The 25420-nt window shown below is 34.3% G+C and overlaps 1 protein-coding gene across 2 annotated transcripts in view; it reads right to left on the reverse strand.

Annotated features, from left to right (window-relative positions):
* Window positions 1-1693: 1693 nt before the first annotated feature.
* LOC135140559 (LIM/homeobox protein Lhx5) overlaps window positions 1694-25420 on the reverse strand; it is a 117348-nt gene continuing 93621 nt past the window's right edge. For both annotated transcript variants that reach the window (XM_064071165.1, XM_064071164.1), the window contains 3 exons: window positions 24818-25072; window positions 2538-2826; window positions 1694-2488 (listed from right to left, as the gene is read on the reverse strand). In XM_064071165.1, the coding sequence (XP_063927235.1) occupies window positions 2286-2488; window positions 2538-2826; window positions 24818-25072 (747 nt within the window). In that variant the 3' untranslated portion in view covers window positions 1694-2285. The remainder of the gene's footprint in view (window positions 2489-2537; window positions 2827-24817; window positions 25073-25420) is intronic.

A 25420-nucleotide genomic window follows, 5' to 3' on the forward strand; every position in this document is an offset into this window, starting at 1 on the left:
GAGATTCACAAGATTTTGAAGATTTTGAGGACTTGGAAGATTTTGAACAAAAAAGATTCCAAAGATTTCAAAAGATTTCAAGTTTCAGAAATTCCAGTAATCCCAAAAATTCTAAATATTCCGAGACCCAAAAGATTTCAGAGATTCTAAAGAATATGATAATTTTGAATATTTCAAAGGCTGAAGATCACAAAAATTCTGAAGACTTTGAAGATTCCCAGAATTATAAATATTCCAAAGGTTTAAAGATTCCAGCGAGTCTGAAAATTCTGAAGATTTCTAAGACTAAATAAATATTCCAAAAATTTTTAAGACTTTGAAGAGTTGAAGATTTTGAAGAAATAAAGATTCCAAATGTTTTAGAAATTCTAGTAATCCCAAAGATTTAGATATTCCGAAACCGGAGAAATTTCAGAGATTTTAAAGAATATGAAGATTTTGAGTAATTCCAAAACTGAAGATCCCAAAAATTCTAGAGGGTTTGAAGGATTATAAATATTCTAAAGATTTCAAAGCTTCCCGAGATTCCACAAAATCCAAAAAATGACGGAAATTCCGAGACTAAAAATTCCAGAAATAGTAAAGATTTTGAAGATTTCGAAGACCAAATATTCCAAAAATTCTGAAGACTTTGAAGACTTCAAACATTTTGAAGATTCCAAAGATTTTAAAAGATTCCCGGATATTGTAAAGATTTCAAAGATTCTAGAGATTCCACAAATTCCAAATATTCCGGAAATTTCGAGACTACGGATTCCGGAACCTCTAAATATTCTGAAGATTTGATTTATTCTACTGATTTTAGAAACTCTAACGAATCTAGATTCTAAGTAATCTACAGATCCTATGAACTATAGAGCGTTTCGAGAAATTTTAGATTCTAGAGATTCTACAGATTTTTAATTTTTCAAATGTTTCGAAGATTGAAAGTCCTAAAAACTCTGAAGTTATATAGATTTCAAGGATTTCAGAGAATAGAAATTCCCAAGACATCAAAAACTAAAATACCAAAACTTCTGACAAATTTGGAGATTGCCAAGATTCCAAAGATTCCAAAAATCCAAAAAAATCCTGATATTCTGATTCTCAATGTTCCAGAGGTTCTAAATCTTTTTTTCTACTCATCGCGACAACTATTAGACTTTATATTGACTTAAAATGTTGCTTATTTTTTCAGGACCGGATTGAGATTATTTTAAAAATTTTTAACTTGGTGTACGTGGAAGACGTCCACAGTTTTTATTTCTTGTAAAGAAATAAGGATTTTGCAATTAAACTCCGCCCCTCTTGACTCACGACGAATAAAAAAATCATCACAATTGAGACAGGGTGGGTGGGCGGGGCTTATATTTTGCATTTTTTTTCTTAATATACATAGCCATCTTTTCACAACAAGAAACTGAAAACATGGTCAAAATGGCCAAGGGGGCGGAGTTTAACTGCAAAATACTTATTTTTTTTGAAGAAATTAAAAACATGTTTTTGAGATTCGTGTTAAAATTAATATATAAACCCCGCCCACCCACCCCATCTCAATTGTGATGATTTTTTTTATTCTTGGAAACTTAAAGCAGGTTCAAAATGGTATTTTTTGTGGTTCTTTGTGCTTTTATTATACGTGGGTATCTTGATTCTTGACTTCATGTATATGTAGTGGTCCCATAACCGGTTACTGCGAAATGAAACAAAGACCCTTATAGAATTTGTTTTATTGGATAGTACACCTAAAATTAACAATATACACTAATTATATAATCGGATGGCTTTTATACAGCGTGTCAAGTCCCTGTACAAATATTTTGTACGACAGCTAGGCCTAATGAAAACATAATAACATATCAACCGTCCTTCGATTTATATACAAGCACTTTAAAAGCTAGGAAACCTTTTATACATTCATAAATAGTACAATGTGGTGTGTGTATAAATAAAACAATCGAGTAACGCGCAGTCTCGGGTGCGGCCCTGTACCCGGGCGCCCCCCAGCCTGCGCCCGCTTGGCACTTTCAGAAGTGTTCTTTGCTTTCACGCAAATCAAGTGTGTCGTGGTACCGTCATACATAACCAAAAACAGTATGTACAAGGTGTTCTCGTCAATCCTAGCAAAAGCAAAGAAGTATGTACAACCATCATAGGACCATGAACAAATAACGTTAATAATAAGAAACATACACGTGGTTAAATTGCACATCATGGGCGTCGAAAAGAAACAGTTCGGTACCACCGAAATCACCGGGCTCTATGTACAGTTACTCTCTAGCCCTCTTGGCTAGAGCCTTCGCCAGCTACCAAACGAGCCCCTCGTTGAGCTGCTGCGGGTTGTCGGAGAACGATCCCGGCGACATGAACTCGGGGCTGCCGCCCCGCCCGCCGCCGCCCTGCATCATCTGCTCGGGGGCGGGCTGCTGCGGCATGAACTGGCCCTGCTCGCCGGGCATGCCGGCGAACTCGCCGCCCATGTTCATGGGCCCGTGGTCCATGGGTCCACCTTGAAACGAAAGGGAATTATTGCGTTCGGTTGGGGGTGGGGTTAGTACCTCCTTGGTTGAAGGGCATGCCCTGGCCGCCGGGGCCGCCGCCGGGGTGGTGGCCGGGAAAAAAGGGCCCGTCGTGCGGGTGGAAGGGCGGCCCGCCGTAGCTGAACTCGAACTTGCCGTCGGCGGTGGCGAAATAAGGGAAACCGGGCGGGCCGTCCTCGAGCCCCCCGGGCGACAGGTTCATGGGGAACCCGCGCATCTTCCGGGAACCCCCGAAGAACGGGCCGCGGCCCATGGACGTGAGCTGCTTGAGGCGGCGCTCTTTGGACCGCTTGTTCTGGAACCACACCTGGAAAGACGGAGAATACGGTTATACAAGTCGTCAAACTAACAAAGGCGGGGAGTGTGGTGGTGGCCGATTAGCGAGATTTACGGCATGCCCGCGGTCCCACATGGCCAGAATTAAGCAACTCATACTTAATTCAAATTACAAGTTATTTGAGGAAAAATGCTAGCCTATAGTTAAATTTAATACATTTTGAATAAATCCGGCCTAAAACGGCGCTCGCGGCCACAGTCGAAACCTATCAATTACACTCGGTAGCAGCATGGTTAGAATTCTTCAATGGTTATTTACGAGAAGAGGAAACCTTAATTTGAACCCGTACCTGCCAATTATTCAATATCGCGCAATTATGCTCGAGAAGCCAAAAAAGTTTGTTTTTCAAGCCACCAAACAACAACACCTGAATTTTTTTTCTAATCTCGCACCATAAAACGTGTTTATCGCCGTACCTCATTATAATAAACTCCATTCAGGCTTGAAGGTAACGCATCCACTTACTACTCGAAAATGCTAATTCGCATTATTTATGCCAATTGTTCCTCTTGGAGACTTTCTAATCGACCCATCTGCGCCCATGTGAACAAAAGCCGGCGAAAATGGCGCCACTCATCCGTCAAACTTTCCCGCAAAACATTCGTTTCGCGTGATTGATGGCGACTTCTTGTCCGCTCGGAGCTAATTAGTTCCCGGGCCATAATCGCAGCCGGCCCTGGACGGCCTTTAAACATTTTCCGATTAGTCAAGAGCGCGCTGTCCCTGATGCTGCAAGCCGAGAAAAAACTTTATGGCGCCCATAACTCAACGCGGTGACGTCACGACTTATCGGAGGAGACTTCTATTGCCCATTGTCACATAAAGTCGCTGAAATATTGGAGAACGGACGATTTAATTAGCTGATGATGGTGTTCGGGAGAATTCTGACGATAATCCACCGCAACAACGAGATAAAAGCAAAAATAATAATAGTAATGGTATGTCCGGTGGCTGAAGAAGAGGTGACTCGCCACACATTTGTCAAGAACAATAATGTCAACTTGAAGTAACTTTGTATATGAAAGAACGAGGACAAACTTAAATGTCAAAAGGGACTTAATGATGTTGTCATCAAATTTCAGAACTGCCACATATCAAACAAGAAAACTCAAACTGTCAAAGTGTCATCTATGAAAAATTTTAGACAACGAATGATAAAAATGATTTCAAGGTTCATTGTTTCTGAGTACTTTTGCAATACTATGTCAAGACTACGCAACGAAAGAAAATCAAAAGTGAACGTGAAAGTTGAAAAAGTGTCAAGATATGGAATCAACAAATGTCAAAATTTCTGACTGTCAATAGCTTCAATAATTAGGAAACTTTGTAAACTAGAAGCGAAAACTTAATGTCAAACTTTAATTGTAAAAAATTTTAAAGCTTGAACATGCTAAAAATATAAACTGTCATTTGTCAAAAACAATAATGTAACTTTGTATGTGAAATAACGAGGACAAATTTAAATGTCAAAAGTGACTTAACGATGTTGTCATCAAATTTCAGAACTGTCACATATCAAACAAGAGAACTTCAACTGTCAAAGTGTCATCTACGAACAATTTTAGACAACGAATGGTAAAATGATTTCAAGGTTCATTGAAAGTTTAGAAAGTGTCAAAATATGGAATCAACAAATGTCAAAATTTCTGACTGTCAATAGCTTCAATAATTAGGAAACTTTGTAAACTAGAAACGAAAACTTAATGTCAAACTTTAATTGTTAAAAATTTTAAAGCTTGAACATGCTAAAAATATAAACTGTCATTTGTCAAAAACAATAATGTAACTTTGTATGTGAAATAACGAGGACAAATTTAAATGTCAAAAGTGACTTAACGAAGTTGTCATCAAATTTCAGAACTGCCACATATCAAACAAGAGAACTTCAACTGTCAAAGTGTCATCTACGAACAATTTTAGACAACGAATGGTAAAATGATTTCAAGGTTCATTGAAAGTTTAGAAAGTGTCAAAATATGGAATCAACAAATGTCAAAATTTCTGATTGTCAATAGCTTCAATAATTAGGAAACTTTGTAAACTAGAAACGAAAACTTAATGTCAAACTTTAATTGTCAAAAATTTTAAAGCTTGAACATGCTAAAAATATAAACTGTCATTTGTCAAAAACAATAATCTAACTTTGTATGTGAAATAACGAGGACAAATTTAAATGTCAAAAGTGACTTAACGATGTTGTCAACTGTCAAAGTGTCATCTACGAACAATTTTAGACAACGAATGATAAAAATGATTTCAAGGTTCATTGTTTCTGTGTACTTTTGCAATACTATGTCGAGACTACGCAACGAAAGAAATTCAAAACTGAACGTGACAGTTGAGAAAGTGTCAAAATTTGGAGTCAACAAATGTCAAAATTTTTGACTGTCAACGGCTCCAATAATTAGGAAACTTTATAAACTAGAAACATCTGAAAATTTAATATCAAACTTTAATTGTCAAAAATTTTAAAGCCTGAATATGCTAAAAATTTAAACTGTCATTTGTCAAAAACGATAATGTCAACTTGAAGTAACTTTGTGTATGAAATAATGACGACAAACTTAAATGTCAAAAGTGACTAAAGATGTTGTCGTCAAATTTCAGAACTGTCACATATCGAACAAGTGAACTTCAACTGTCAAAGTGTCATCTATGAAAAATTTTCGACAACGACTGATAAAAATGATTTCAAGGTTCATTGTTTCTGAGTACTTTTGCAATACTATGTCAAGACTACGCAACCAAAGAAAATCAAAACTGAACGTGACAGTTGAGAAAGTGTCAAAATTTGGAATCAACAATTGTCAAAATTTTTGACTGTCAGCAGCTTCAATAATTAGGAAACTTTATAAACTAGAAACATCTGAAAATTTAATATCAAACTTTAATTGTCAAAAATTTTAAAGCTTGAATATTCTAAAAATTTAAACTGTCATTTGTCAAAAACGATAATGTCAACTTGAAGTAACTTTGTGTATGAAATAATGAAGACAAACTTAAATGTCAAAAGTGACTAAAGATGTTGTCAAATTTCAGAACTGTCATATATAAAACAACAGAACTTCAACTGTCAAAGTGTCATCTACGAACAATTTTAGACAACGAATGATAAAATGATTTCAAGGTTCATTGAAAGTTTAGAAAGTGTCAAAATATGGAATCAACAAAGGTCAAAATTTCTGACTGTCAATAGCTTCAATAATTAGGAAACTTTGTAAACTAGAAACGAAAACTTAATGTCAAACTTTAATTGTCAAAAATTTTAAAGCTTGAACATGCTAAAAATATAAACTGTCATTTGTCAAAAACAGTAATGTAACTTTGTATATGAAATAACGAGGACAAATTTAAATGTCAAAAGTGACTTAACGATGTTGTCGTCAAATTTCAGAACTGCCACATATCAAACAAGAGAACTTCAATTGTCAAAGTGTCATCTACGAACAATTTTAGACAACGAATGGTAAAATGATTTCAAGGTTTATTGAAAGTTTAGAAAGTGTCAAAATATGGAATCAATAAATGTCAAAATTTCTGACTGTCAATAGCTTCAATAATTAGGAAACTTTGTAAACTAGAAACGAAAACTTAATGTCAAACTTTAATTGTCAAAAATTTCAAAGCTTGAACATGCTAAAAATATAAACTGTCATTTGTGAAAAACAATAATGTAACTTTGTATGTGAAATAACGAGGACAAATTTAAATGTCAAAAGTGACTTAACGATGTTGTCATCAAATTTCAGAGCTGCCACATGTCAAACAAGAGAACTTCAACTGTCAAAGTGTCATCTACGAAAAATTTTAGACAGCGAATGGTAAAATGATTTCAAGGTTCATTGAAAGTTTAGAAAGTGTCAAAATATGGAACCAATAAATGTCAAAATTTCTGACTGTCAATAGTTTCAATAATTAGAAAACTTTGTAAACTAGAAACGAAAACTTAATGTCAAACTTTAATTGTCAAAAATTTTAAAGCTTGAACATGCTAAAAATATAAACTGTCATTTGTCAAAAACAATAATGTAACTTTGTATGTGAAATAACGAGGACAAATTTAAATGTCAAAAGTGACTTAACGATGTTGTCATCAAATTTCAGAACTGCCACATATCAAACAAGAGAACTTCAACTGTCAAAGTGTCATCTACGAAAAATTTTAGACAACGAATGGTAAAATGATTTCAAGGTTCATTGAAAGTTTAGAAAGTGTCAAAATATGAAACCAACAAATGTCAAAATTTCTGACTGTCAATAGCTTCAATAATTAGGAAACTTTGTAAACTAGAAACGAAAATTTAATGTCAAACTTTAATTGTCAAAAATTTTAAAGCTTGAACATGCTAAAAATATAAACTGTCATTTGTCAAAAACAATAATGTAACTTTGTATGTGAAATAACGAGGACAAACTTAAATGTCAAAAGTGACTTAACGATATTCTCATCAAATTTCAGAACTGCCACATATCAAACAAGAGAACTTCAACTGTCAAAGTGTCATCTACGAACAATTTTAGACAACGAATGGTAAAATGATTTCAAGGTTCATTGAAAGTTGAGAAAGTGTCAAAATATGGAATCAACAAATGTCAAAATTTCTGACTGTCAATAGTTTCAATAATTAGATAAATTTGTAAACTAGAAACGAAAACTTAATGTCAAACTTTAATTGTCAAAAATTGTAAAGCTTGAACATGCTTAAAATATAAACTGTCATTTGTCAAAAACAATAATGTAACTTTGTATGTGAAATAACGGGGACAAATTTAAATGTCAAAAGTGACTTAACGATGTTGTCATCAAATTTCAGAACTGCCACATATCAAACAAGAGAAATTCAACTGTCAAAGTGTCATCTGTGAAAAATTTTAGACAACGACTGATAAAAATGATTTCAAGGTTCGTTGTTTCTGAGTACTTTTACAATACTATGTCAAGACTACGCAACGAAAGAAAATCAAAACTGAACGTGACAGTTGAGAAAGTGTCAAAATTTGGAATCAACAAATGTCAAAATTTTTGACTGTCAACAGCTCCAATAATTAGAAAACTTTATAAACTAGAAACATCTGAAAATTTAATGTCAAACTTTAATTATCAAAAATTTTAAAGCTTGAATATTCTAAAAATTTAAACTGTCATTTGTCAAAAACGATAATGTCAACTTGAAGTAACTTTGTATATGAAATAACGAACACGAACTTAAATGTCAAAAGAATTCAGAATTGCCACAAATCAAACATTGTTTCTAATTATTTTTACAATACTATACCAAGAATTCAATAAAACTGAATGTGACAGTTAAACAAGAGACAAAATTTTTGACTGTTAATAGATGAGTACACTTTATCGATTCCTGATTCATTTCAACAACGAGACCAAGCCAAAACCAACCGATTTCGCCACCCCAAACACCCGTGCTGTCATTTCAGTAAAAGATAGATCCCAAGAGTGTCTCTTGGGGCGCCTCACGACGCCAACCATGCGAATTTCGGGAGCCTTGACCTGCTCGTGGCCATTATTTCGTCCATTATTGAGTAACAACTGTCTTCAAAGCCGAGCCATTCTTCTGAGAGGACCGTGTCGAATTTAACATAAGTCACGTGCAGATCCTCGTTCCGTTTCCTTGACGTTTTGTTCTTCGGCGACGGGATTTAGTGCGTGTAATGGTTGAAGATGCCAGATTTGTGGGTCGAAACGTTTTTAAAGACGGCTATTTTCGCCAGTTTCAATTACTCAACGTTCGCGTGTTTGTAAATCATTAATTTTTTCGTTGATCTTCGGTGTATGTATTATTTATGAGTGTTGTTTATTATGCGGTTTGTGTAAAAGACTTGTGTGAGGTATTCAGTGGAATTGGGTCAGGTGTGGTGCGTATTCGGTTTAAAACAGATTAGTGAAGAAGAGGTGACTCGCCACACACAACTGTCCATTTTTTTCATAGAGTGTTTATTGAAAAAAGAATGTAAGAGTGTAGGCAAGCTTGCATAGTAGACAGAAATCGTTTACGAATTGCTCGTTTCGAAAATTTCAATTTTTGGGGAAACGCTATGTCCGTGTGGGGAGAAGAGGGGAGCCGCCACGACGCAAATAATTCGTCCGTGATGTAATCTCCCGTCTCGCGCGTTTCTTTTTGTGAAAAATCGCGCCGGCCGCGTGAAGAAAAAAGCGAGCGTTTTGTTCCGCCCGAGGGGTCGCGGGGCGCATGATTTAAGCCCGAGTTTACGTCGGGGTAATTTATGGACACGCAAAGTAGGCTGTTGAAAAACAACACATAGCGCTTATACACATACACACTTGGATTATATGGGAATTCATGGCCTCCCGAGTTTTGAGGCGGTCGTCATAAACAAGTCACAATCGCCGTAAAACCGAATGGCGGTCCTTTTTCACATATATAAATATTATTTTTAATATGTGTTTTACGACTTTATAAATATTTTATATATTCAGGTGTTAAGATTTTTGTATCCACGATATTTTATAAAATCGGCCTCTTTTGACCGCTCGGACCGTGGAAATATAAACGTCAAATTTTATTTTGAAGGATTTCGGTGCACGTATCCACCTACTCGTCGGACGACTTACGGCTTCGTTCCGTGAAGTGATAAAAACGTGGCATGGGCGCTTATGGTATGTTATGGGTGTTTTTATGGGCGGCCTAATGCGGCGAATTAAATTCATAAAAATCGAAAACTTCACGGTCGGGAGATTGTGCTGATGCTGTGTGACGTGAGGGATTAGGGCCGGAATGAGGGTAATCCTAATGACAGTTACAACGGTTTTTAATTTCACTAGATATCTTCACAACGAAGCAAATTATTGCGCGTCCAATCGTGGCGAGTCCCCTCTTCAACCCAACACCACCTACCGCAATAAATAAAACGCAGATTTACATGCTGATACTTTTCAAACTTGGCGCATAAAAACCCTCAACGAATTATAATTATCAAAGTTTACCCATAAAACCGTCAAATGTCATTTAGCGTCAACTCTAGCGATTCCCCTCTGCTTCATCCAGCACCTACCGCAACGACAAAAAAAAGATTTACATTCTAATAATTTTTTAATATTCACTATCAAGCAAACTGTGTCGACATAAAAACTCGCACCGAATTATCATAATCAAAGTTCGGCTATAAACCCGTCACACGTCATTTGGCGATTCCCCTCTTCGCACCCACATAACTTACCCGTTGATAGTTTTAAAACTTAATGACACAAAATTCGCCCATAAATCCCCGACTCGAAATATTAAATTGGGTAAAAAACCGCAACTCGCAGGGTCGGCTTTGTCCGTTCCGATAATGAGGGCGTGGGTCCAGAAGGCCGAAAGGAAAAAAATTCTTATTCAATATATTATTTCTGGAACACAAGCGTGACGAATGGGGAACCCACCCCCCGCGCGCACCTTTTGTGGTCGGGGCTCCCGGGGCGCCCTTTATGGGTGCCGCCGAAACCGTGGCATCCCGCAGATGGTGGGACCCAGAAGGCGACTCGGCGGCCTTGATCTGGGCGCGGACGGCGAGGTGGGTTTGCAACCCCTAGATTTGGCAATTTTCCGCCGCACATGGCCCATTTAGCCGGGTAATAAGGGCTGGGTGGGTAATGGGTGTTCTTTGAAGGGAATTATGTGAATTTATGACAAGTGCAAGTGGGCGTAACGTCAGTATGTTACTTTTTGGCGCGAGGGTGCGAGGAGGGGGGCTAATTTTGGATCAAGCGATATATGTGGTTATAGGGGGAGTGCTGGTTCTTATTTTATCTATTTAAGGTTATTTTTATTTGTTATTTATTGTTGTTTCTGAAAATCAGTGAATGAGCGAGCGAAGCTCGGGACTAGTTTGGGCCAACTGTCAATATTATTCAGAACGTGATACGTTGTTTACGTTTTGTATTATTTTTGTCAAAAATACGAACCACAAAGTGTCAATAACTGTAAATAAAGAAAACGTCAACTGTTAAAAGTGTCAAAATTGTCAGAATCTTGCGAAGAAATGTCAAAATTGTTACACGCCAGTAACTGCAATTAGAAAAATGTCAACTGTCAGAATTACATAACATCAAATGTGCTAATCATGAAACAGTAAAGCTTCAAGTGTCGAAAATTAAAAAAAATAAAACTATCAAAATCAGAAACTGTCATATTTCAGAATTGTCAATCCTCAGGAACATCATACATTGAAATCTAGAACTCTACTATTACAAACACAATTAAAGTGTTGAAAGTGCCACTAGTGAGATAATTTTCTAAAAAGCGTTTCGACTTTTAAAAATTACTCAAAAATGTCCAAAATTTGTGATTCCAGTTCGGTCAAAAAGTGTTAAAATCATTAAATTTCAGAACTGTCACAAATTAAACAAGAAAACTTCAAAGGTCGAAATGTTATAATTGAAAAGTTTTCAATAAGAGAAAAAACCTGTCAAACTTCAAAAAACTCTGCAAACGGATTGATTGTTGTCAAAATTGTAAAAAAGTGTCAGATTTGTCAAAATTTTGTAAAATTTGTTGTTTCTACGGCGCTTTCAATTTATTATATCGGAAATACGAAGCACCAGGAAACATTAGATAATGAAGTTGTCAATAGTCAAAAATTAGGAATAGAAAAATGTCAAAATTGTTACACGCCAGTAACTGCAATTAGAAAAATGTCAACTGTCTGAATTACATAACATCGAATGTGTTAATCATGAAACAATAAAGCTTCAAGTGTCGAAAATTTAAAAAAATAAAACTGTCAAAATCAAAAACTGTCATATTTCAGAATTGTCAATCCTCAGGAATATCATACATTGAAATCTAGAACTCTACTATTACAAACACAATTAAAGTGTTGAAAGTGCCACTAGTGACATAATTTTCTAATTAGCGTTTCGACTTTCAAAAATTACTCAAAAATGTGCAAAATTTGTGATTCCAGTTCGGTCAAAAAGTGTCAAAAATCATTAAATTTCAGAACTGTCACACATTAAACAAGAAAACTTCAAAGGTCGAAATGTCATAATTGAAAAGTTTTCAATAAAAGAAAAAAACCTGTCAAACTTCAAAAAACTCTGCAAACGGATTGATTGTTGTCAAAATTGTAAAAAAGTGTCAGATTTGTCAAAATTTTGTAAAATTTGTTGTTTCTACGGCGCTTTCAATTTATTATATCGGAAATACGAAGCACCAGGAAACATTAGATAACGAAGTTGTCAATAGTCAAAAATTAGGATTAGAAAAATGTCAAAATTGTTACACGCCAGTAACTGCAATTAGAAAAATGTCAACTGTCTGAATTACATAACATCGAATGTGTTAATCATGAAACAATAAAGCTTCAAGTGTCGAAAATTTAAAAAAATAAAACTGTCAAAATCAAAAACTGTCATATTTCAGAATTGTCAATCCTCAGGAACATCATACAATGAAATCTAGAACTCTACTATTACAAACACAATTAAAGTGTTGAAAGTGCCACTAGTGACATAATTTTCTAATTAGCGTTTCGACTTTCAAAAATTACTCAAAAATGTGCAAAATTTGTGATTCCAGTTCGGTCAAAAAGTGTCAAAAATCATTAAATTTCAGAACTGTCACACATTAAACAAGAAAACTTCAAAGGTCGAAATGTCATAATTGAAAAGTTTTCAATAAAAGAAAAAAACCTGTCAAACTTCAAAAAACTCTGCAAACGGATTGATTGTTGTCAAAATTGTAAAAAAGTGTCAGATTTGTCAAAATTTTGTAAAATTTGTTGTTTCTACGGCGCTTTCAATTTATTATATCGGAAATACGAAGCACCAGGAAACATTAGATAACGAAGTTGTCAATAGTCAAAAATTAGGATTAGAAAAATGTCAAAATTGTTACACGCCAGTAACTGCAATTAGAAAAATGTCAACTGTCTGAATTACATAACATCGAATGTGTTAATCATGAAACAATGAAGCTTCAAGTGTCGAAAATTTTAAAAAATAAAACTGTCAAAAACAAAGACTGTCATATTTCAGAATTGTCAATCCTCAGGAATATCATACATTGAAATCTAGAACTCTACTATTACAAACACAATTAAAGTGTTGAAAGTGCCACTAGTGAGATAATTTTCTAACAAGCGTTTCGACTTTTAAAAATGACTCAAAAATGTCCAAAATTTGTGATTCCAGTTGGGTCAAAAAGTGTCAAAATCATTAAATTTCAGAACTGTCACACGTTAAACAAGAAAACTCCAGAGGTCCAAGCGTCATCAATGAAAAATTTTAAAAATGGGTTATGAAACCTTCAAGAGAAGAGCCTTTTAAATTTAAAAAAAATATGCAAAAGGCTTAATATTGTCAAAATTCATAAAAAGTGACAGAATTTTATGAAATTTGTTGTTTCTAGGGCGCTTGTGAGGTAATATATCGAAAATTCGAAACATCAGAAAAAGTTAGATAACATAGTTGTCAACAGTCAAAAATTTAGAATGAAAAATGTCAAAATACGGCAACAACTGCATTTAGAAAAATGTCAACTGCCAGAAATATATAACATCAAAGGTACTAATTATGAAACAATAAAATTTCAAAAAAAATTGACAAAATCAAAAATTGTCAAATTTCAGAGACACAAATGTTACAGTTCGGTTAAAAATTGTCAAAAACATCAAATTTTAGAACTGTTCCATATAGAATCAGATAACTTAAAGTGTCAAAGTGTCATTAACCAAAAGGTTTTCGAATAGTTTGTAAAATTTTGAAAAACAAAAACTGTCAAACTTAAAAAATTCGAAAACTGCTTAATATTGTCAAAATTGAAGAAACAGGTGTCAGAATTATCAAATCTTTGTAATGTTTGTTGTTTTTAAGATGTTTTTGCAGTACTCTATGGATTATACGAAACACCAGAAAACGTTAGATAACGAAGGTGTCAATAGTCAAAAATTTAGAAATAAAAAATGTCAAAATTGTTATATGGCAACAACTGCATTTCGAAAAATGTCAACTGCCAGAAACATATAACGTCAAAGGTGCTATTCATGAAACAATAAAATTTCAAATGTCGAAAATTAAAAAAAAAAATAAAATTGAGAAAATCAAAAATTGTCAAATTTCAGAGACACAAATGTTGGTCTTTAGAAACATCACCTATTAAAATTCGGAACTCTAAAATCAGAAAAACAAATTTAATGTGTTGGAAATGCCATAAGGGAGATTTCATTTTTGACACATGTTCCAACTTTTCAAAATTACTCGAAAATTTCCAACATTTGTGATCACAGTTCGGTTAAAAATTGTCAAAATCGTCAAATTTCAGAACTGTCACATGCAGAATCAAAGAACTTAAAGTGTCAAAGTGTCATTAACCGAAAGGTTTAACAAAGGGTTTGTGAAATCTTGAAGAACAAAAACTGTTAAAGTTAAAAAATTTGGAAACCACTTAATATTGTCAAAATTGAAGAAACAGGTGTCAGAATTGTCAAATCTTTGTAATGTTTGTTGTTTTTAAGGTGTTTTTGCAGTACTCTATCGAAAATACGAAACACCAGTAGAAAATGTTAGATAATGAAGGTGTCAATAGTCAACAATTTAGAATTAAAAATTGTCAACTGTCGGAAACACTACATAAAAGGCGCTGATCATGAAGTAATTAATCTTCATTTGACCATTTATTGTCATGCGTTTCGAGTTTTAAAAATTACTAAAAAATGTCATATATTTGTGATTACAGTTCGGTCAAAAAGTGTCAAAATCATCAAATTTCGGAATTATCACACATTAAATAAGAAAACTTCATATGTTACATAGTCATGAAGGAAAAGAGCCAAAGATGAAAATTGATAAAACTTTGAAGAGAAAACAACTGTCAAATTTTAAAAAACTTTGCGAACGGCTTAATATTGTCAAAATTCATAAAAACTGTCAGGATTGTTAGAATTTTGTAAAATTTTTTGTATCTTAGGCGCTTTTGGTGCATTATATAGAAAATACGAAACATCACGAGACAATAAAATTTTAAATATCGAAAAAAACTGTCAAAATCAAAATTTTTGTTTCAAACTTGGAACATCTGAAGTAATATAAACAAATTGCATTCAGGCAAAAATGGCTACTGGTCTCTTCAGGAACTCAGGTCAGAGGTCACAAACTGCGGAAAAATTCTGCAAACAGAGAAAATCCTTTCTCTGCAAGATTTAAAATTTATTTCAGCCAAACAAAGGAAACAATTCACCTGTGAATCGTATTTTTTATTTATTAAACCCAGCTGGCTCCGATTCACCACGCCATCCCAGCATCGAAAACAATCGCCGCTCGCTTCCGCATAATCGCGCCTTTTTCCCACGAAAGCCGCAAAACGTCGAAAAATCCTCACTGCAAATCCCGTGTCAAATGTCATTTCAATAAATCGCACTTTATGGCTCCCACGCCGCTTCGCGCCTCCTGGAGCCCCCTCCAAGGCCGCTCCATCGCAACCCACCACAGAAGTGTCCATACCCCATAAATCAGCCACTTTATGGACGCCGCGTCCATCGATAAATCGCAGTAATTGACACCTCATGCATATTTTCCCCGAAACATTCCCGAGAAAATTGAAGTGAGTTATTCGGTTCAATTTTCTCCGGAATGTTTTATTTTCGCGCCGGAATTCGGAAAATTCTAATTGCGCCGTCGACGCGTCTTCAAACAGATTAGTTGTCGGGGAAGCGTCGCGACGGCCCATTGCCGACGCCGACGGCTTCGAAATAGCGGTGCGGTAAAAAATGGGCGGCGAGCGGTGCGGTAACGACGGCGCGGTGGGCGGCGGTGACTGCGGGTGTTCTTGTTTCGCTTAATTGTGTGGTCTTTCCACGCGGATGGAAAGTGGAAATGCGATTCTGGTCGGGGACGGATCGACCGGAAAAACTGGTAGTGGAGCGCAAATGGCCGGTGGAGACGTGATAGGCCGCAATTGTTGGAGATTACGTTTTTAATTGGTGTTTTGCGAAACGGACACTCGATGGCATTGTTGGGAAAGGTTGGATGGACGGGAATGGAGAGGTTGAGACTTCCTCATTCTTGGGATATTTTTTTTGCAATCGACGATTTGCCACAGAAATTTGGCGAAAATCTTTGTCTTGTATCAAGATTAACAAATATCTCGTTATTTTATACGCACTGTTACATTAACTTGACATTTTTGTTTTTTTACAGTTAAAAATTTTCTTTTACTCTAAAATTTTTCGTGGATGACACTTTGACCGTTGACGTTCTCTTGTTTCATATGTAGCAGTTCTGAAATTTGATGACAACATCATTAAGTCACTTTTGACACTTAAGTGTATCCTCGTTATGTTTTTGACGTTATGACAGTTCAAATTTTTAACATATTCAAGTTTGAAAATTTTTGACATTTAAACTGTGCATTTAATGTTGAAATTCCACATTTTAATGCATGATGTTTCCGAAGACTGATATTTGTATCCACGAAATTTGACAATTTTTGATTTTGGCAATTTTCTTTTTAAAATTTCCAACAATTACAATTTTATTGTTTCATGATTAGCTATTTTGACATTTTTTAATTCTGAATTTTTGACTATTGACAACCGCAGTTTGTGATCTCTGTCCTGAGTTCTTGAAGAGACCAGTAGCCATTTTTGCCTGATTGTATTCACCCTGTTCCGAGTTTTTTTTAATAAGTAAGGACAAATTATTTTATATAATATATTATGTTTTGCCTTTTTTAGAAATATATGTAATCTTCTTTTCATAACCAAAAACTTAAAACATGTTTAAAATGGTAAATTTTAAATAAAAATAAAGATGTTGCAATTAAGTTCCATCCCCAAGCTCACGACAAATAAAAAAATCATAATTCATCACAATTGAGACAGGGTGGGTGGGCGGGGCACATATTTTGCTGTTTTTTAGTATATTTAATCTTTTTTTCATAATCAAAAACTTGAAACATGTTCAAAATTGTAAATTTCTATAGAAAAATATGAATTTTGCAATTAAGCTCCGCCCCCAAGATTACGACGAATAAAAAAAATCATCACAATTACAATAGGGCGGGTGGGTGGGGCTTATATTTTGCCCATTTTTAATATATTTAGTCTTCTTTTCATAACCAAAAACTTAAAACATGTTTAAAATGGTAAATTTTTATAGAGAAATATACATGTTGCAATTAAGTTCCGTCCTCAGGCTTACGACAAATAGAAACATCATTCATTACAATTGAGATAGGGTGGGTGGGCGGGGCTTATATTTTGCCGGTTTTTATATTATTTAATCTTTTTTTTCATAATCAAAAACTTGAAACATGTTTCAAATGGTAAATTTTTATAGAGAAATATGAATTTTGCAATTAAGCTCCGCTCCCAAGCTCACGACAAATAACAAAATCATCACAATTAAGACAGGGCGGGTGGGCGGGGCTTATATTTTGCCAATTTTTTAGTATATTTGGTCTTATTTTCACAACCAAAACTTAAAACATGTTTAAAATGGTAAATTTTTTAGAGAAATATGAATTTTGCAATTAAGCTCCGCCCCCAAGATCACGACAAATAAAAAAAATCATTACAATTAAGACAAGGCGGGTGGGGACGGTGGGGCTTATATTTTTTTGCCAATTTTTTAATATATTTAGTCTTCTTTTCATAATCAAAAACTTACAACATGTTTAAAATTGTAAAATTTTATGGAGAAATATACATGTTGCAATTAAGCTCCGCCCCCAAGCTCACGACAAATAAAAAAATCATTATTTATCACAGTTGAGATAGGGTGAGTGGGCGGGGCTTATATTTTGCGTATTTTTTTTTATAGTTAGTCTTCTTTTCATAATTAGAAACTTGAAACATGTTTGAAATAAGTAGTAGATTTTTATAGAGAAATATGAATTTTGCAATTAAGCTCCGGCCCCAAGATTACAACGAATAAAAAAATCATCACAATTAAGACAAGGCGGGTGGGTGGAGCTTATATTTTTTGCCTATTTTGTAATATAGTTAGTCTTCTTTTCATAACCAAAAACTTAAAACATGTTTAAAATGGTAAATTTTTATAGAGAAATATGAATTTTTCAATTAAGCTCCGCTCCCAAGATCACTACAAATAAAAAAAAATCACCATTAAGACAGGGCGGGTGGGTGGGGCTTATATTTTGCCTACTTTTTAGTATATTTCGTCTTCTTTTCATAACAAAAAACTATAAACATGTTTAAAATGGTAAATTTTTATAGACAAATATGAATTTTGCAATTAAGCTCCGCCCCCAAGATGACTACAAATAAAAAAATAATCACAATTATGGCAGGGCGGGTGGTGGGGCTTATATTTTGCCAATTTTTTAGTATATTTGGTCTTCTTTTCATAATCAAAAATTTGAAACATCTTTAAAATCGTAAATTTTTATAGAGAAATATGAATTTTGCAATTAAGCTCCGCCCCCAAGATCACGACAAATAAAAAAAATCATTACAATTAAGAGAGGGGGGGTAGGTGGGGCTTATAGTTTGCCTATTTTTTAGTATATTTGGTCTTCTTTTCATAACCGAAAACTTAAAACATGTTTAAAATGGTAAATTTTTATAGAGAAATATACATGTTTCAATTAAGCTCCGTCCCCAAACTCACGACAAATAAAAAAATCATAATTCATCACAATTGAGACAGGGTGGGTGGGCGGGGCTTATATTTTGTTCTTTTTTGTTATATTTAGGGCCGGTTTATAGAACAGCGAGTTAAATATTTAATCCTCGATTAGTTTAACAGAGAATTAAAATGTGGAATATGAGCCCGTGATTGGTTAAAATATGCGCGTTGCCTCGCAACGGACCTCAGTTAAAAGTTAATCGCGAATTAACTTTAACTTCGCTTTCTATAAATCGGGTCTTAGTCTTTTTTCATAATCAAAAACTTGAAACATGTTTAAAATGGTAAATTTTTATAGAGAAATATGAATTTTGCAATTAAGCTCCGCCCCCAAGATTACGACGAATAAAGAAAAAATGATCATAATTAAGACAGGGCGGGTGGGTGGGGCTTATTTTTTGGCTATTTTATAGTATATTTAGTCTTCTTTTCATAACCAAAAACTTGAAACATATTTAAAATGGTAAATTTTAATAGAGAAATATGAATTTTTTAATTAAGCTCCGCCCCTAAGATCACGACAAATAGAAAAAATCATAACAATTAAGACAGGGCGGGTGGGTGGGGCTCATATTTTGCCTATTGTTTAGTATATTTGGTCTTCTTTTCATAACCAAAAACTTAAAACATGTTTAAACTCGTAAATTTTTATAGAAAAATATACATGTTTCAATTAAGCTCCGTCCCCAAGCTCACGACAAATAAAAAAATCATAATTCATCACAATTGAGACAGGGTGGATGGGCGGTGCTTATATTTTGTTTTTTTTTGTAATATTTAGTCTTTTTTTCATAATCAAAAACTTGAAACGTATTTAAAATGATACATTTTTATAGAGAAATATGAATTTTTTAATTAAGCTCCGCCCCTAAGATCACGACAAATAGAAAAAATCATAACAATTAAGACAGGGCGGGTGGGTGGGGCTCATATTTTGCCTATTGTTTAGTATATTTGGTCTTCTTTTCATAACCAAAAACTTAAAACATGTTTAAACTCGTAAATTTTTATAGAAAAATATACATGTTTCAATTAAGCTCCGTCCCCAAGCTCACGACAAATAAAAAAATCATAATTCATCACAATTGAGACAGGGTGGATGGGCGGTGCTTATATTTTGTTTTTTTTTGTAATATTTAGTCTTTTTTTCATAATCAAAAACTTGAAACGTATTTAAAATGATACATTTTTATAGAGAAATATGAATTTTGCAATTAAGCTCTGTCCCCAAGATCACGACAAATAAAAAAAAATCATCACAATTAAGGCAGGGCGGGTGGGTGGGGCTTATATTTTGCCTATTTTTTAGTATATTTGGTCTTCTTTTCATAACCAAAAACTTGAAACATATTTAAAATGGTAAATGTTTATAGAGAAATATGAATTTTGCAATTAAGCGCCGCCCCTAAGATCACGACAAATAAAAAAAATCATTACAATTAAGACAGGGCGGGTGGGTGGGGCTCATATTTTGCCTATTTTTTAGTATATTTGGTCTTCTTTTCATAACCGAAAACTTAAAACATGTTTAAAATCGTAAATTTTTATAGGAAAATATACATGTTTCAATTAAGCTCCGTCCCCAAGCTCACGACAAATAAAAAAATCATAATTCATTACAATTGAGACAGGGTGGGTGGGCGGGGCTTATATTTTGTTCTTTTTTGTTATATTTAGTCTTTTATTCATAATCAAAAACTTGAAATATGTTTAAAATGTTAAATTTTAATAGCGAAATATGAATTTTGCAATTAAGCTCCGCCCCCAAGATCATGACAAATAAAATAAAACATGTTTAAAATGTAAATTTTTATATAGTGTCGTTTTTTAAAGAATTCGAAAAACTTCCGCGGCCTCGAGTATCTTTCATAGAATTTATAAAAACCTCGGGGTCCCCACTGTTTTTTATAGAATTTAAAATAATCTTGGGGACTTCTAGTGTCTTTCTTTCTATAATTTTAAAAGAATTTCGAGTCCCCTGGTGAGTTTGGTGTTGTGTGTATTTTTTTTAAATAGAATTTGAGAGGATCTCGGAGGCTCGTTCGTCTTTTTATTTAATTTAATAAGAATCTCAGAGTCCTGTAGTGTTTTTCTTATATAGAATTCAAAAGAACGTCTGGGTCTTTTTATATAGAATTTAAAAGACTACTGGGGAACACTTGTGTCCTTTTCTATAGAATTTAAAAGAACCTCTGGCTCCCCTAGTGTCTTTTTTTAAAGAATTAAAAGAACCTCCGGGGCTTCGAGTATCTCTTTCATAGAATTTATTAAAATCTCGGAGACTCCCAATTTTTTTTATAGAATTTAAAACTTTGTCTTTATATAATTTTAAGAGAAGAAGCGAGAAGAAACTGGAGTCCCTTGGAGTTTGGTTTTCGAAAGAATTTGAAAAAATCTTTGTTCCTGAATAAATTTGAAAGACCCGGGGACCACAAAACATATAATTTATTACAGTTAACAACGATAAATAATTCATCATCTTCGGAGCGATGTAATAGCGACAGTGATTAGGTAAATTATTCTTGTTTTTCATCATTCATTATGTGAATCTTGTTTTTAATAACCAGTGTTTATTTTAGGCTTCGCTACTTTGTAAATAATTGCTTATATACTATATAGATATATTGTAGCAATTTATTGTTTTAAATATTGTTCCTATGTGCATCCTCTACTCCGAGGTGTCTTTATGACTAATAGTACATTCAATCTGGCAACTGTCATTATATTTATTTATAGAAGCGAACTATTTTAATTAGGAATGGTCTGTGGAAGTATGTTAATGGAGCATTAAAGAAACCAGAAAAACCGGAGGAAAATATCACTGCAGAATTCGAATTATGGAGCGAAAACGATGAACTTGCGAAATCGAAAACTCGTAAATGAAAATTTCGTGTCTAGAGCGACAGCCACAACTGGCGTTCGATCTAGCGGAAAATAAATTAAAAGTGGCCGTTTTTGAGAGATAAGTGAATACAAGAATGCGTATTTACCAGGATTTTTATTTTTTAGTTGCCGCTTTTACCAATCTTGCACAAATTTCCGCTGCTTTCTCTTTCCCCAGGTCCATTATTCTCTCTAATCATCCATTGCAGCCGCAAACCAGCATCCCAACTATTCAAAGCTTTTCCACTTTTTAGCGACCGATGTAGTAGTTAGTGATGCACAGTTGAGCGCAAAAACTTAATTAAACGTTTCATTACCTGCATACCTTAGCTAGTTTCAAAGTCAGGAAATCGTTAACGAAAATCGGGTTGATAAGTCCGGTGGGCGGGGCTTGTATTTGATAAGATAAGACTGATTTTGGCCAATGACATACCCTCTAAGAATATTTAGGATTTCTGGAATTTTTGGAGTCTCGAAATATCCCGAATTTTTGGAATTTGTGCAATCTCTGAAAACCATGGAATTTTCGAAATTTTTGGGATATTTAAATATAATCCTGGGAATCTTCAAAATCTTCACAACTTTTGGAATTTTTAGCCTTCGAACTATTTAGTGTCTTCATATTCTTTAGAATCTCTGGAATCTCTAGTTTCAGAAAACCGGGAATCTTTGGAATTGCGGAACCTTGGAAATCTTTAAAGTATTTGGAATCTTTATAGTATTCAGAATCTTCAAAATCTTCAGTTTTCATAAGTTTTGGAAGCTTCGGTCTTCGAAATTTTTAGAATTTCTGGAATCCCTAGAGTCTCATAATATCGAAAATTTTTGGAATTTTTGGAACATTTGGAATCTTTGAAATATATGGAATCTTCATAATTTTCAGAAGTCTTGGAATCTTCGGTCTTCGAAATATTCAGAAACATGAGAATCTGTAGAATCTTTAGAATCTTGTCAAGACGTGCTAGAGCCTTTAGAATCTGTAGCATCTCTAAAATCTGTAGATTATTTAGAACCTTTAAGATCATTAGAATTTTTAGATTATTTAGAATCTAAATTCGTTAGAATCTCTAAAATCGCTAGAATACGACTATGTATAAAGAATTTTCAGAATCTTCTGAATATTTAGGGTTTCTGGAATCTCTGAGGTCTCGAAATATCCGGATTTTTTGGAATTTGTGCAATCTCTGGAAACCATGGAATTTTTGAAATTTTTCGAATATTTAAATATAATCCTGGGAATCTTCAAAATCTTCACAACTTTTGGAATTTTCAGCCTTCGAACTGTTTAGAGTCTTCATATTTTTTAGAATCTCTGGAATCTCTAGTTTCGGAAAACCGGGAATCTTTGGAATTGCTGGAACCTTGGAAATCTTTGAAGTATTTGGAATCTTTATAGTATTCAAAATCTTCAAAATCTTCAGTTTTCATAAGTTTTGGAAACTTCGGCCTTCGAAATCTTTACAATTTCTGGAATCCCTAGAGACTCATAATATCTAAAATTTTTGGAATTTTTGGAACATTTGTAATCTTTGAAATATATGGAATGGTCATAATTTTCAGAAATCTTAGAATCTTCGGTCTTTGAAATATTCAGAAACATGAGAATCTGTAGAATCTTTAGAATCTTGTCAAGACGTGCTAGAGCCTTTAGAATCTGTAGCATCTCTAGAATTTGTGGATTATTTAGAACCTTTAGAATCACTAAAATTTTTAGATTATTTAAAATCTAAATTCGTTAGAATCTTTAAAATCACTAGAATACGAGTATGTATATAGAATTTTCAAAATATTATGAATATCTAATGTTTCTGGAATCTCTGAAGTCTCGAAATATCCGGATTTTTTGGAATTTGTGCAATCTCTGGAAACCATGGAATTTTTGAAATTTTTGGAATATTTAAATATAATCCTGGGAATCTTCAAATCTTCACAACTTTTGGAATTTTCAGCCTTCGAACTATATATTTAGAGTCTGCATATTATTTAGAATCTCTGGAATCTCTAGTTTCGGAAAACCGAGAATCTTTGGAATTGCTGGAACCTTGGAAATCTTTAAAGTATTTGGAATCTTTATAGTATTCAGAATCTTCCAAATTTTTAGTTTTCATAAGTTTTGGAACTTCGGTCTTCGAAATCTTTACAATTTCTGGAATCCCTAGAGTCTCATAATATCGAAAATTTTTGGAATTTTTAGAATCTGTAGAATCTTTAGAATCTTCTCAAGACGTGCTAGAGCCTTTAGAATTTGTAGCATCTCTAGAATCTGTGGATTATTTAGAACCTTCAAGATCACTAAAATTTTTAGATTATTTAGAATCTAAATTCGTTAGAATCTCTAAAATTACTAGAATACGAATGTATATTCTATGTATATAGAATTTTTAGAATCTTATGAATATTTAGGGTTTCTGGAACCTCTGAAGTCTCGAAAGATCCGGATTTTTTGGAATTTGTGCAATCTCTGGAAACCATGGAATTTTTGAAATTTTTGGAATATTTAAATATAATCCTGGGAATCTTCAAAATCTTCACAACTTTTGGAATTTTCAGCCTTCGAACTATTTAAAGTCTTCATATTCTTTAGAATCTATGGAATCTCTAGTTTCGGAAAACCGAGAATCTTTGGAATTGCTGGAACCTTGGAAATCTTTAAAGTATTTGGAATCTTTATAGTATTCAGAATCTTCAAAATTTTTAGTTTTCATAAGTTTTGGAACTTCGGTCTTCGAAATCTTTACAAATTCTGGAATCCCAAGAGTCTCATAATATCGAAAATTTTTGGAATTTTTGGGACATTTCGATTCTTTGAAATCTATCAAATCGATTTTTCTTAGAAGGTATATCATTTGCCAGAATTAGTTTTATCTTAGCAAGTATTAACCCCGCCCACCCACCCTTTATTTTTTTTGAGAGTATGTTATCTGCCGAAATTAGGTAGTACAAGTACAAAATATCTAACTTTTTACGCAAATTTTAACGAAGATTAGGATCTCTGTTTATGCAAAATAATGAAATTTCTAATTATAAATATTCTCTAGGTAGAAAAAAGGAAAATTTCAAAAAATATCTAATTTGTTATGCAAACTTGAACGACGATTGTGGTCTATTTTTTCCAGACTTCACACGCCGTCCCGCTCAGTCCTCGTTTTTTCGTCTCTTTGCCACCAGAAATAACAGCCACCAACTCCGCCGAGTTGATTTGAAGGTGATTTCAAGCGCGTCGAAGCAAACTGAAGCAAATGTCGCTGGAAATTGTGCAGAACGTCTTAAAGGTGTGGTCCAACATTGCACATAAAACGATACGATTTTTTCACATAAACATAAACCAGAACCAATTATAATGAGCGCACGCCGTAAACCGCGCCGGTTTAAATTAAGAAAATTCGCCATTAGTGCCAGAATCCTGATCGTAAAGGCGTTATTTATCGGCGGGAACCGAAGAGGTTTTTTTCGGGGAAAGTCCGGCATTACCTGGATCACCCGCATGGGCAGGCCGGTCTCCTTCGCGAGCTGCTCCCGGATGTGCCGCGTGGGCTTCGGCGTCTGCGAGAAGGCCGTCTTCAGGATCTCGAGCTGCTTGGCTTTGATCGTCGTCCGGGGCCCCCGGCGCTTCGAGCCCGCGCTGCTGTCGTCGGGGCTCTTGTTCTCGGTCTGGGAGTCGCGCATCTCGGCGTCGCCGTCGAGGGAGTTTTGGTCTTCGGAGTCGTCCTGGCCGGTTTTCGAGTCCTGGAAAAGAAAAAGACGGAATTAGAGAAAAACGCCAGCAGGACATTTACTTCTAACTAACTAATTTAACAAGTCTTTGTCTTCCTTTGTTGTCCCCTTTGTTCTCCTCAAGAGTTTTATTCGTACTTGTTTTGAGCTCTTTTTCTGTAAAAAATACGGAGATCTGTCGTGTGTTGTTTTTGTAACACTATGAAAAAAATCTTGGGGGCCTGTTATGTTTTTTATTTTTCAAAGAATTTGAAAGAACCTTGTATTTTAGTTCTGGTATATATGTAGTTTAACTCCGACAGCGGATAAAGTTTGCTCAATCTTTAGAATTAGATCAAAATCTAAAATTATAACCTCCAC

Source organism: Zophobas morio, unplaced genomic scaffold, assembly GCF_036711695.1.
Source record: "Zophobas morio isolate AGI-343-1 ecotype UQ-CSIRO unplaced genomic scaffold, CSIRO_AGI_Zmor_V1 ptg000040l, whole genome shotgun sequence".
In the NCBI taxonomy this organism is placed as follows: Eukaryota; Metazoa; Arthropoda; class Insecta; order Coleoptera; family Tenebrionidae; genus Zophobas; species Zophobas morio.